At 41.2% G+C, this 14,306-nt stretch overlaps 1 protein-coding gene across 1 annotated transcript in view; it reads left to right on the plus strand.

The window, feature by feature from the left end:
• The window catches only part of fbn1 (fibrillin 1), a 61,342-nt gene extending 47,492 nt beyond the window's left edge, over positions 1 to 13,850 (plus strand). Inside the window, exons 52-67 of the mRNA XM_069705698.1 lie at positions 1,909 to 2,061; positions 2,193 to 2,255; positions 2,351 to 2,470; positions 2,580 to 2,699; positions 2,775 to 2,897; positions 3,422 to 3,553; positions 4,109 to 4,234; positions 5,147 to 5,353; positions 6,422 to 6,547; positions 6,784 to 6,906; positions 8,281 to 8,397; positions 9,853 to 9,981; positions 10,072 to 10,191; positions 11,255 to 11,486; positions 11,565 to 11,748; positions 12,201 to 13,850. Of these exons, the coding sequence (XP_069561799.1) occupies positions 1,909 to 2,061; positions 2,193 to 2,255; positions 2,351 to 2,470; positions 2,580 to 2,699; positions 2,775 to 2,897; positions 3,422 to 3,553; positions 4,109 to 4,234; positions 5,147 to 5,353; positions 6,422 to 6,547; positions 6,784 to 6,906; positions 8,281 to 8,397; positions 9,853 to 9,981; positions 10,072 to 10,191; positions 11,255 to 11,486; positions 11,565 to 11,748; positions 12,201 to 12,587 (2,462 nt within the window). The 3' untranslated portion in view covers positions 12,588 to 13,850. The remainder of the gene's footprint in view (positions 1 to 1,908; positions 2,062 to 2,192; positions 2,256 to 2,350; positions 2,471 to 2,579; positions 2,700 to 2,774; positions 2,898 to 3,421; positions 3,554 to 4,108; positions 4,235 to 5,146; positions 5,354 to 6,421; positions 6,548 to 6,783; positions 6,907 to 8,280; positions 8,398 to 9,852; positions 9,982 to 10,071; positions 10,192 to 11,254; positions 11,487 to 11,564; positions 11,749 to 12,200) is intronic.
• Positions 13,851 to 14,306: the final 456 nt, after the last annotated feature.

Consider the following 14,306-nt stretch of genomic DNA (forward strand, 5'->3'; position numbering starts at 1 on the left):
GCACATATCATTTCTACAGCCATAAACCTATAGCAACCCTTCTCTATAAAGAGAGTAACAACATTATGAATTACGATTTATATGCATTATACATTATTTTCCTCATAGCTGTGCAGAATAGAATAGATCAACAGGTTTAAATTTTCCAAAATAAACTATTAATATGTGCTAACTACACATTTTGTCATGCACAAGTATGTCTTAGGATCTTTTTTTCACTTTACATGAATGCTATATTAAAGCAAAATTTTACTGTTTCTGTTGAACAATGATCTTTTTAACAATAAGTTACATTATGGCATACTGGTAAATCCTGAAAAACAAATAGTGATAGTGTTGAAGTCAGCAAATATATTCAGTCAGTTACACTACAGTTTCCATCAAAGATGTGCTACCGTTTCCTGAACAGTTTATGCATTCGAGTTTTCTTTTGTAAGATTAAGAATGCCTTATTTAGTGTGTAATAAGCTTTATAGTCCAACAGATACATCTTCCACACCCACAGTTTGTCTCCTCTTGCACTAAAGAGAAACATGGAAAACAAGGAAAATGTAAAGAAACCAACAAACCTATCAACAAGTCAAATATGGTCATGAGGGCAATCTTTAATAACACAGACGTACCAAAGAGACACACATGTGCTGAGGATATAGGCAACCCAATTAATATATTTTTTCTTAGTTTATACTGGTAATAGATGGAGAAACATGGGGGGAGAAAGTGGGGGATGACATGCAACATTGGTCCTTGGCTGGAGCTTTACTTGGGATATTGCAATGACAGTATATGGTATGTGTTGTAACCATTCAGCTGCTAGGACTCTAATTAATGATATGTTTTAAATTATAATGATGTAGTGGTTTTGCAAATTTGCAGAATCATGACCACTAAATATCTGTCACCGCACTCACCACCTTCAGATTGTGTCACCACTGTCAGTGGATTTATTGATTTATTTCTAAACTTAGGTATTCATCTTTTACACTTTCATGTTACTTTTCTGTTTTATATTCTGTCTCTGACTTGGAAAAATATGACCTGGCATTCATGAGCATATCAGGAAAAGCACAATTTCAATATCATATATCCAGTGTATATGCTACAAAAGAAGAATGAGATATGCACTTGCAGATGGTGGTGCACATGTGCATGCACTCACACACACTTGCTCAACGGTTGCGCACAGAGCACCATCAATCTCTTTTGCAGAAAGGCTGACAAATCGGTTTCATGGCGGAAAGTAACACGACGCTCTTTGACATTCTCAACACAGCACCAGGTGTTCATGTATGTGATCTTTGCCTTTGAGCCAGGTGTGTGTGCATGTGTGTGTGTGTGATCTATGGTGGTCAGAAAGCTTATTTGTGTTGAGTTCACTGAAGGCCAGTGCTAGCAGGAGAGCACGGACATATGCTTCTCATTACAAGTAAGTGCCTGGCCTAGTCCAGGGGGAATAAGACAAACATTGATCACTGAGTGGAGATAATTAGCCAGCCTCTATCCTCACTACAGATGCACCAAAAAATTAAAGAAATATTTTCAGGATTAGACTGTTGATTGAACAAAACAAAGATGAAGCTGTTGCTTTGAGGTCTTGATAATTAGGATGATAATTTTTCTCTATATTCTCAAGTTTTAAAAACCAGACAGTGAATGCATTAATCGAGACAATAGCCACTAGGTTAATTAGGTATGAAAATAGTCATCATTAAAATAAAGTCCATTCAGTTACAACAGTGAAATGCTGGTAACACTGATGCATTAGTTATAATGACCTAATGGTGTTACAAGGGAATTTTTCAGGACTGACTTGTGCTGAAGTCTTTTGACGGGATGGTATCAGGATCTGGATACTTCCTCCATTGCTGTTCACTACTTTTATCCTCTGTTTATTTGTTAACCCTTTAGATATCCGCGTGAACTACTGCTACACCAAGTTTGAGAATGGGCGCTGCCTGGCTCCAAAGCCTCAGAACACTTCCAAGGAGACGTGCTGCTGCACTGGAATGCCTGGTCAAGGCTGGGGAGATCCCTGTGAAATCTGCCCCAGCAAAGGAGAGGGTGGGTATTCTTCTCATCAGACACAGAAAACATATATATGCAGGAAAACAGTCAAGTGCATGCAAGCTTAAGAGAAAAATTATTTCGGATATTCAGTGGTATTTATGAATTTCCACTTCTCCTGGTTCCAGAGGCGTATCCCCTTCTCTGTCGTAATGAGGGATATCAACGGGGGCCAGATGACCAGCCAAAAGGTATATATGCCATTAACACTGAGTCTTCTCTGTCCTGTATCTCTGTGGTAGTTGTGACACGTAATCTTACTTGGTGTTGTTATTTTTAATCATAGATATTGATGAGTGCCTCAACGATCCCTGCATTAATGGCCAGTGCATCAACACTGACGGCTCTTTCCGCTGTGAATGTCCCATGGGATACCACCTGGACATCAGTGGATTCACATGTGAAGGTCAGTTAATTTTCTGTTTTGCTTCATCTGTTGTTGTTTTTTTCAACTTTTTAACTGTTAAATGTTAATTTAACATTAATGGGGGTTTATGTAACTTTCTTCAATTCAGACACTAATGAGTGTGACATCGGCAATCCCTGTGGCAACGGCACATGCACTAATGTCATCGGCGGGTTTGAGTGTGCGTGTGATGAGGGCTTCGAGCCTGGGTCAATGATGACCTGTGAAGGTATGTGAAATTATATCTGAACTCACATGTCTGTCAAGCAGTCTTGTAACTTATCGCTTTCTGTTCCTTGTCCAGACATCAACGAGTGTGCCCAGAACCCTCTGCTGTGTGCCTTCCGCTGTGTGAATGTGGTCGGCTCCTACGAGTGTAAATGTCCCACAGGCTACGTTCTGCGTGAGGACAAGAGGATGTGTAAAGGTACCACAGCAAAAATTACTACTTCATAAACTCAGCTTTCTCAGACATGGTCAAGTTACTGGAAAGTGTTGGAAGACAATAAACTGAGTACCACATGGAGACATGCTGGCCCCATCCATAAAGTTACATAACACACTATCTCTGTCAGGCTCTCTGTCCGGGATGATCTTAAAACACTCTAAAAACTGTAACTGTTTGAGTCACTGTTTACACCTCTGCTCTCTCAGATAGCTCGGGCACCATAGCAACGGTTGTATTTGGAGGGAAGCACAGAGACAGGTGGAACCTGTCAGTGTCTATAGCGTCACAGTTTACATTGGAGCTACAAACAGACCACCAACTCTCCCACTACACACCTGTTGGCACTTTGTCAGATTGGGTGCTTAGATTAAACTCTTGAGTGCTGCAGTGTATATGAGTGTCTGTGTTACATCTCTGGTGTGATTTCTGCAGATGCATACACACAGATAGACTTCTTCAGATTTCTGCATCCTCTCAATCTCCGTATGCCACTTGTCTTCCAGACCAGAATGAGTGTGAAGATGGTATAGACGACTGTGCCAGCAGAGGCATGACCTGCAAGAACCTGATTGGTACATACATGTGCATCTGTTTACCTGGATACACACGCCAGCCCAGCGGAGACGGTTGCATGGGTAATTATCATATTATCTCACCATAGAGAATTATAAACCTCATCCTGGCTTTATTTTGCATAAAATAAATCTGCTTTGATCCTCATCTACTAATTAAAAAAATAAATAATACAAATCTAGTAGGGTAATTTAGATTTCATTATATGTTAAGAGTTTCTTTCATTTAAAAATTTTTTGTGGACATTTGTTAATGTCACACAATGAATTTGAGCCATCTGACAAACTCAGAAAAGTAAAACTCTTCTGGACACTGAATTCTCCCCATTTTTGGCACAATTTTAAACTGATGTTAAGCAAATATTGAGGGTGTATAATGTGTGGACCCCATGGATAAACGTACACCTCGACTTCGTTTAACTAAATCTGACATATACCGGAAAATCCTGTGCAACAATGATGTCCATTTTAACTTTACACTATGTGTGTGTGTGTGTGTGTGTGTGTGTGTGTGTGTGTGTGTGTGTGTGTGTGTGTGTGTGTGTGTGTGTGTGTGTGTGTGTGTGTGTGTGTGTGTGTGTGTGTGTGTGTGTGTGTGTGTGTGTGTGTGTGTGTTAGACCTGAATGAGTGTACAGCCAAACCAGGTATCTGTAAGAACGGCCGCTGTGAGAACACAGTTGGAAGCTACCGCTGCAAATGTGACCAAGGATTCGTTGCTAACCCCACGCAGACAGAATGTATCGGTATGTACGTTCTTATCAATTTATACATCCTGCTCTTACATGTTTTATTTTCACTGTGCTATAACTTTGTATTCATTTGAGTTCAGTGTGAGTTTTTTATCAGGATCTGTATTGTCCTTACCGCCTCTTTATTTTGGTTTACTGCAATTTGTTCAGTGCAGGCTTCTTGTATGAAGTCGGCCTGTTGAAAATCAAGCTGTAAACAAAAAATCACTTGTAAATAATGTCTTCTTATTTCTGTATGTACATCTCTGATAACATCTCTGACTCAAATTGGATATATATATATTATATATTGGATATTCATAATACTGGGACACAGTTCAGGAGTTCAAAGGTTGAAAAGAAAGTTCCAGACACTGAAAAAGGGTCATGGATTGAGTAATCACTCAAAATACTTAGCAGTTTAATAATATTAATAATATTGAGTTTGACATAGTCAAGCTTTTTTAATTTAGGATAAAAAAAGAAAATCTGGTTTATTGCCATCCTATTTATTTTTTTATTTGATTGAATCTTGTCTGATAAAGGAAAAAAGTGTTGTTTTTTTGCCTTGGTGGGAATTTAACTTTTTCCATGACGTGTTCAGTCTCGTAAAAAAACATGTGTCTGTTACTATCAAGATAGGGACATGGAAATGCTTTAAAAGCCTTCCTCCCTTGTCTAAATTTATACTTCTGGATAGCAGTGATGTGCGGAACTCAGTGAGAAAAACTCCAGGGGGACTCTGTAAGCATCCTGGTTCCAAGTCTATCTTCCTCCTTATAGGCAGTAGTGATAGGGCAGTATGGGTTATCTATATATGTCTGGTGTTTGAGGCCCAGATCCTGTCTGGGTGGTTTGGTTTGCTTTCCTTGGTGTGCTCTCTGTCTGGCACTCAGGTTTCTTTCCCCTGTTTCTCTCACCCTGCAGATAACCGGGAGGGCTTCTGTTTCACTGAAGTTCTGACCACTCTGTGTCAGATGACTTCTAGTAACAGGAACCTGGTGACCAAGTCCGAGTGTTGCTGTGATGGAGGCAGAGGTTGGGGCACCAACTGTGAGCTCTGCCCCTTGCCAGGGACCACCCAGTACAAGAAGATGTGTCCTCTGGGACCTGGCTACACCACTGATGGCAGAGGTATAATACTGAGTTTAAATGAATTGTCACTGTGAAAAACTGAGAACATATGAACAATCTGCAGCTAATTTTCTACAGTTATTGAGTGGGGAATCTTTGTCTGATAATATTTGCCATTAAAAATTAATATGTTTTTTCATTTGTAAAGCTAACATGAGGTTGGGTGTCAAAACTTCACATTAAATCTACAATTGTAAAACTTCTAAACTTCTAAAAGTTTTACATGATTCAAAACTACACGCCACAATTACTTAACTTTTTTAGTCACCTTGATTTCCTCAAACCCCCGATTTTTATTCATTTTAGAAACAAAGACTAGTAATTTCTTAGTTTACGTGGAGGCTTTTGTGTAAAAGGTTCAAAAATCACGTGCAGGAAAAACATCAAATTAATTAGTTTGAACCAGCCTGAACCCAGAAGACAGCACGCAAACATGAATGTGTGAAAAAGAAATTGAAACTTTTATCTCCTTTTGTATTAAAATTTCCCAGCAGGCCGTATTATAAAACAGGTCCCTGCTCACAGCTCCCCTGCTTTTATAAGGTACTTTGACAAAGAATGAAGCAGTAAATTGTTCACGTGGATTGATTCTCTCCACAAGTTCAGAGTTAGCTTTTTTACTATGTTTTATACTGAAATGAATGGCAACCTTCCAGATGAGCAGCTGCCTTAAAAGCAGGGCATCAATTGTTATCCTTTGTAAATTTGTCAGCAGCAATGTGTACACAAGAAACCACTGATATGATATGGTGCTATAAATCATGAGTGGTGAGTGTTTAATTATGTAACAGATGGTTGTTGTTGGCTGTGTTGAAATCACTTGCAAAGCATTGATTTTTACATTGCCAGTTAAAATCAATATTTTCCTACGTGAGACAATGCCGATGCATAACAAAGTGAATAGAAAAATATTTCTATATGGTTGTGTGGACCTTCTTTCATCTAGTTAATGGCAAAATTGTTTTCTGAACAGAACCAAGTCTTGGAGCATAGACTCTTATTCCCCCACAGGCAATTGACTCGTAATGATGAGTTGATCTGTGACTCACTCTTCTTGTTTCCGTCCAGATATCGATGAGTGTCGTGTGATGGGCAACTTATGCAAGAATGGTCAGTGTATCAACAGTTTGGGCTCCTACAACTGCATCTGCAAACCCGGCTACACCACTGACATCAGCGGCACACTGTGTGTCGGTAAGGCTCAAATTCATCTCCAGCACTTAGACTTTATGGACTCCTTTCCTACCAAGTCTACCTCCCATTCTCATTCCTGCTGTCTAGTAAAGAACCAAAACTATGCGGGTGGACTGCCCACACACTCCTCTGAAAATCAAGCCCACGTCTGTCCATCTCATCATCTCCCCTTTTGGAATTTCTGGCTACAGGATCAAACTGTCTCTGTCTTTTTCTGTCTCACCCTCTCCCTCTAGATGTGGACGAGTGCATACAGGCACCAAAGCCTTGTAACTTCATCTGTAAAAACACAGAGGGAGGCTACCTCTGTTCCTGCCCTCGAGGATACATCCTGCAGGAAGATGGAAAGAGCTGCAGAGGTGACAGACACACACACAGCAAACCAAAAGCTTTACAGATTTAAGAGTAGCCCACATTCAGCCCAGTGCGTCTCAGATCAGCTGAGTTCAGCGACATGCTCTTCTTGCTTGAGTTAGTTTTCCAGGTTAGAGCTGCTGCTGTAGTGCTGAGAGGCCAGTGTTCTGCTCAGTGTACCAAGGTGCTCCATTTAAAATAGAGGGTGCATGTGCACAAGTGTAGTATGCCCAGACCCAAATTTACTTTGTGAACAGATAGGGCCTGGTCATTCTCCTCTGGACATCCAGTCATTGCATCCTAATGGACATAGACCTCAGGTTAATTCTGAAACTACTGGAGCAGGCTTTAACCAATCGGCATTGATTACTGTATGATGTATTTTATGCACCAAAACTCTAGAACTTTAGTAGCACTTAAAATGACACTTACTGATAGCACTTTGTAGTTTGGCTTTCTTGAAGAAATCGTATTTTCTTGATTCCTGTTGTTCTGGGTTTCGTACCCTCATGGTTGAAATGCACTTATTGTAAGTCGCTTTGGATAAAAGCGTCAGCGAAATTAAATGTAATGTAATGTAATGTATTTTGTGCACCAAAACTCACCAAGCTGTAACCAACAGAGACCTTCCCCCAAGGTGAGCAGAGTGTAGCACCATGTCAGAAAACAATGACAGACCTTTTTTTTTTTTAGCCATTGTTCGTTATCCAGCTTCATTTCCTTGATATTTGCTGGCGTTGTTACAGCTGTTTGTATTGCTTCATCTTGCTCTACCACCACCACCACAATTGTTGAAACTTCATTTGGAAACAAATCCTAGACATCAACGTCTTCACACTTAGCCACCTCCACTGCTCCCTGATTGATCGGCCCTTCAGAGTAGCTGAGAGTACTTTCATGCAATCAGGTTTTCCAGAGTATAATCACAGTGAAAACTGAGGCTGTGAGCAACAGGCAGATGGAGCCAGGCAGCATGTGCACATGTTTGTTCATGAATGTGTAGCCTGCTTCCAAGGCCTGTGACAGAGTGCATCTGTCTGTGTCTCTGTTTATCAGACCTGCTTATACGGCTAAACAAGTGTGCTCATCGTGTTCAGTTTTTTATGGCCTCTTTCATCTTTATTTACCATAGCTTCAGTTTCCCCCTCTACAGTACCCCTCTGTGTTTCCTTTGTCTGGTTCATTTGCAGTTCATTTGTAGGTCAGTGACTGTAGAGAGACTGGAATTTTACTCAGACAAGAGCAGCTCCCATACAGTGGTGCATAAAGCAGTTTGACACAACTCAAAGCACAGTAACTTAAATTAACTATAAACTACTCAAATGTTTTAATTTCCCTGTGAAATTTATATTTCATGTCGTGCAACTTCTTGTTTTCAGATCTGGATGAATGTTCGACCAAACAGCACAACTGTCAGTTCTTATGTGTCAACACCATCGGTGGCTTCACTTGCAAATGTCCTCCTGGCTTCACTCAGCATCACACTGCCTGCATTGGTAAATACACGCACGTAGAATACAGATATACTTCATATCCAGATGTTTTATTAGTACTTACTTTCATCATATGTTTGTGTATTTCAAAGAGGGGCTCACTACATGGTGCCATGGTACTTTAATTCAGACTCCACCCTCATATCATACACCCTGTGCCCAATGCACATACAGTTTTTACTTTCACGGCGTAATTTCTTATAGTATCTTCCTGCCCAGCTCATAAACCCCTGAAGCACCCTCTTGTCTAACCTTTACAAACTCATTCAGTGTTAATGGACTCTGGCTGATATCACACTGATCTTATTAGGCTGGACTGGTTTGTAGTCATGGCAGCTTAGCGATGCTTTGTTATGGAACATTGCAGCGGATCGCCATGGCTACCACAAGCTTTTTTCCAGACCATAAAGCAGCTCCCATGACCTCACATCAAATCACGGATAGGGAACCCTCAGTTTTGACTATAGGAATTACCCGAGTCAAACGACATGCAGGAGGTGCGGATGTGTCATTAATCCACAAGTAATGATGATAGATGGATGTGACGTAAAACACCTGTTTAAATCTTACTGCTGATGTGCCGATGTAAGACAAGTTTAAGACACTGTCTGAACCTCAAGCTCCTTCAGGGTAAAAGCTTCTCTGGCACAAAATATTGTCTCTGAACTCTTCCAGACAAATTGTAAATACTGTATGTAAGATATTCCAATACAGCTGCTGCTGAAAAGAAGAATGTGTTCTTATCAGGTATAATAATGTTTTGAGTTTTAGGTTGCCAGTCATAGTGATTTATAATGATTCTTTCCTTAAAGCAATACTTGTCTGAAATCCAGTCTTGGATTGCCTGGTATTGTTTAGAGAAAGTAGACACTCCCTCTGCGCTTTTGAGCACCGTGTCCCATATGTTGACGATTCCACCAAATGGACATCTAATATGGCAACATGTTAGAAGACTTTTAAAATCTCATCCAACTGTGAAAAGACCCAGGATCACGAATTTAACAGCTGAGATTTAGAGATCAACATTCCTCTGCGCTTTGAACAAGACGATCATGTTCAGATTTGCATCGAGTCCAGTCCCAACACTCAAAAAAGTTTGTCGATATAATTTACTCGGGGCTCACTTTAATACCTTTTTCTGGAAAAAGCCAATAAATTCATGTTGACTTTTGTCAAAATACTATTCCCAAGGTTAAAAATGAGCTTTCACACTCAAATTTTCTTAATTGCCTCTTCTCATTTGTTATTAGATCAGTAGGTTAGAGGTTTTTTTTATTCCTAAACCCCTGCAGACTGTAGGATTATTTGTACCAACAGCCCGTGGTAACCTGCCCTATTGTTTGAGGCCAATTATAACTCTGCACGGATTTTAAGCACATCCAAATCAGGGTCATAATCAGCCTTTATATCATGTTTCCAGTTTTACCCTTGTCTGAACCTTCCCTCCTTTCTCCACAGACAATAATGAATGTGCATCAGACCCCAATCTGTGCGGCTCCAATGGTGCCTGTCAGAACACTCCAGGGAGCTTCAATTGCGACTGCCAGCGGGGATTCTCATTAGATTCCAGCGCACAAACGTGTGAAGGTCTGAAAACAATTTATACCAACCACAGTATCAGCTGATCAATAACAGAAAAGAGACTCTCTCAGTAACTTTGTTGTTTGCCCCTGACAGATATGGATGAGTGTGATGGGAACCACAGGTGTCAGCATGGCTGTCAGAACTTAGTGGGCGGTTACAGGTGCAGCTGTCCTCAGGGCTACCTGCAGCACTACCAGTGGAACCAGTGTGTTGGTGAGCAATATTCGTGTACCTTTAAACCCCAAATATAAAAATTATTTCCTTCCGGGGCATCCTGTTGACTTGGTTCCATGTTGAATGGATTCAGATATTCATTTATTTTTTGGTAACAAAAAAGGTCTAGATGCAATATACATACTGTATCAAATGCCAAAATGAACACAGCCCGTGTTGTTTGGACTTCCATGAGATTGTGATGTCACAAACTCACGCTCATGTCATATGTCTGCCCTCAGCACGGCCCACTGTTCAACCTTTCATGTGGTAGAAAGCACAAGCAGCAGTCATTCCTTCGGGGAGCTATCAAGCTACATGATAGAACCAAACCTGTGGTTGTCCTGGGCGTCCGTCACTCATAAAAGAATCAGCCAATCAGAAGTCATGGTGTTGGTATCAATGCATCTTGAAGAGACAGACACAAAACAGTCTGTTCTTGGTAGAGCTCCAGAAAAAAGCTTTAAGTAAGATGTAAAACTATGTTGAGATGTTTTCTGGTACTTCAAACTACAAAAGATTTTCATATAGATATCAAGAAAGGAGATAAAACACCAGAAAAGTGCAAAACATATGGGACGTTTTCCCGCCACTTTTACAAAATATAAATATGTCCCAAATGTTTTCCTTACTGTGGTAAAATCAAGACAAAAGGAAATGCACAATACCTACTTACAATGCTACAAACTCTACTTTTAGTTTATTATATATTTCATTAAATTATTTAAAAAATGTTAAAGGGTGTCAAGAGGAAAATATCCCCCTCAAAACAGACAAAGTAATCTGTTGAAATGGGTACAAATGAAAAGAAGAGCATGCTGCAACACCATAATCTCTTGGCACGTAAAATAATTACAGAAGGCCCAGTCATAGACAAAGTAATTGAATGGCACTATTTGTATATCCCCAAAATATCAATCTTAAATTCGTTAATCCTCCATTTCTAGTTTGAACCTCTTCACATATTTACAACATTCATGGCCGACTTTCCCAGTACTGTTTGTGTCCTTTAACTGGAATGACCCCATGTTTGTTTACTTCCCATCAACTTCCTGTGACTCAGATGAGAACGAGTGTCTGAACAGCCAGATCTGCGGGGGAGCGTCATGTCACAACACTCTGGGGAGTTTCCGCTGCCTCTGCCCCACCGGCTTCAACTACGAGCAGACCAACGGAGGCTGCTCTGACGTCAACGAATGCTCCACCACCCAGAACCCCTGCAAGTTCGGCTGTTCAAACACTGACGGCGGCTACCTCTGTGGATGTCCACCTGGATACTTCCGCGCAGGGCAAGGGTACGTGAATGACTGAGTTCGTATGAAAGCCAGCTGTAGGTGTTTTCGAGTAGACTGATGTTTTTGTTTTTGTTCCAGGCACTGTGTCACCGGTATGGGCTTTACAAGTGGTGTCTCCATTGGTGGACAGGGAGGAGAGGTGGATGATAATTCACTCTCACCTGAGGCCTGCTATGAATGTAAGATCAACGGCTATCCCAAGAAGGGACGCAAACGCCGCAGCACCAACTCCACACAGGAGGACCATCTGGAAGACATGGAGGTATATATGCTGTATGCAGGGCTGCAGCTGCCACTGAGGACAGCTTGGGGATTCTGTCATTTTCGGGGAACTCGAACATTTTCGCAACCATTAAAAACCTGAACAGTTTTGGTTTTATAGTCTAATTCAGTAATATTTTACCTACAGCTTACAAAGTAAATAAATGAAGGCTTTAGCATGTCTTCAGCAGAGTTTTATTCCTGGAAAAACTGGGAAAGGCCTTGTAACAGGATTTAGACCTTCATGTTAGGGGAAAAAAAAAGATATAGCTTAATTAACTGAACAGTTCCTGTTCAATAATAATGATGTTGTCCGTAGGGGCAACATGGCAATCATGTATTAATGTATCTTGTCATTTTGCCTCTCTTGATTAATGACAGAAAACATACTTTACTGTTGGTCACATGTCTGATATCCACTTAATTCAGACAGAAAACATTTTCTCTCCACAGCTGACTGAAAACGAGATGGTCAGCCTGGCCAGCGTGGACATCGAAGACACTCTCCAGTTCCACCTGAACATCAGTGACCTGAGTAACCGCGACCACATCCTCGAGTTCACCCCAGCCTTGTCTACGCTCAGCGACCATGTGCGCTACAGCATCGACTACGGAAACGAAGAAGGCTACTTTAAAATCAACCAGAGAGAGGGCGTCAGCTACCTGCATCTGAGCAAGAAGAAGGCCCTGCTGCCGGGGGCGTACGACCTTCAGATCAGCAGCATGCCCCTCTTCAGGAAGAAGGAGCTGGCTGAGCTGGAGGACCGACACGATAAAGACTACCTCACAGGACAGCTGGGAGACATACTGAAGATGAGGGTACAGATCATCCTCCATTAACCATCACAAGACTGAGAGAGGCAGATGTTGCCAGCAGCTGCTAATCCAGTGTCAGGCTCACACTCCCCAAAAGGCCAAACATTTCTGACTCTGGGTCAGTAGTTTGGGGCAACTTCTACTCGCTCCAGCTGGGAGAAGGGCTCGCCACCAAAGAGACACGAAGGGGATAGGGGGGAGGGACTGCTTCGTTTGATCACCAAAGATGATTCTACATATCATAGATACAATTTCTGTGGAAAATGAATGAGGCAGTATGAAAGATTTCAGTCAAATGAAACACATATTGCCCTGACACACAACTCCAGCTGTGTTTAAAGCACTATTGAGGGTGTGAATAGGGTTTTTAATTATAGGGCTTAATGTTGTATGATGATATGTGGAATCAGATGCCACTTTGAAGGGCATATGGACTGCAGAAAGCTCTAAACTGAGTTTTTATTTTATTAGAACTCCGCTTAGCTGGAAGGAAAAAAGGGTGAGTCCCAATAGTCTGAAACAAATTCATTTTCTCCCCTTAGGTAAACGACTGAACAAACCTGGATACATGGAAGTTAAGACATTTCTCCTTCCCCAGATATTAATTTAATGGAGTGGAGATGAAAAACGATTGGTTAGGAGAGGAAAGGAACCCACTGTGGACTATAGAGATGTAGCCATGTCCGAGCTTGAATGACTCCTACTGCATATTTAAACTATGCTTTTCCATCTTTCCTACTGACTAGAATCATTTTTATTTACTGGTGCTAGCAACACATCCACATAGACTTCTGAATGCACTGTACTACTATACAAAACTCAGTAGTCAACAAGATACAATCCGATGGGCCATTCTGAAGATTTCATGTCTTTGCAACCGTTAACAGCTAGCTTCATAGCCTGTCTGCTCTCCTCTATACTACATGTAAATTGTGTTTATACTGTAATAATCAATGCCACTTTTAATCTATGAAGCATTTGTAAACTAGAGGAAGCCCCTGGAATAGAGGGGGTTGTAATGGTGCTTATAATGACCAACTACTTCCTTTGTAAACTGTGTATACATACACACACACTTGCACACACACACACACGACACATTGATGATGCCAAACCTGGGCCTTCATGATTATGCACTGAGGTCTTCGTGGCCACACAATTCTCTCACAAGTAAAATCAGTGCTGCATTGCCACAGACCAGCCTGACACCAGTCTGTGTTCTCTGTTCACATCAGTGAGGGTTTAGTTGTAAATTCACAATAAAAACATATTTTTGGTGTACATGTACTCCCTGCTGTGCTTCCCCCTTTATCCAGGTTGAATTAACCAAGTTCAACAGGCAGCCGCAGGGTTTCACGCAAGACGTCCCTCTTCTGCTGTCATGTGATAACCCAAGTAAAGTGCAACACGATCTTTGAATGTTTAATTAGCTAGTGACACTCGCATTACACTAGTGCAGGGGTGTCAAACATACGGCCGAATCCGGCCCACCAGGGGGTCCAGCTCGGCCCGCCGGATGACTTTGCAAAGTGTGAAAATGACAGAAAGACATAAATTGCATTTCTATGAGAATATGGAGGTTTATGAGTACAAACATTTTGTAATTTTTTTTTAATCGATCCAGTAATTGCTTCAAAAACAGCGTAAATGCGATGTCTGCTCCGGAGGCAGAAGCGCTCATTGCCACAGGCAGCAGCGCTTGCTGCTAGGGAATCTGCAGAGGAGAGCCCAGGCAGATAAACA

Source organism: Brachyistius frenatus, unplaced genomic scaffold (genome assembly GCF_029030835.1).
Source record: "Brachyistius frenatus isolate BFR_SWC_R1_liver_20210118 unplaced genomic scaffold, ASM2903083v1 Contig_58, whole genome shotgun sequence".
In the NCBI taxonomy this organism is placed as follows: domain Eukaryota; kingdom Metazoa; phylum Chordata; class Actinopteri; family Embiotocidae; genus Brachyistius; species Brachyistius frenatus.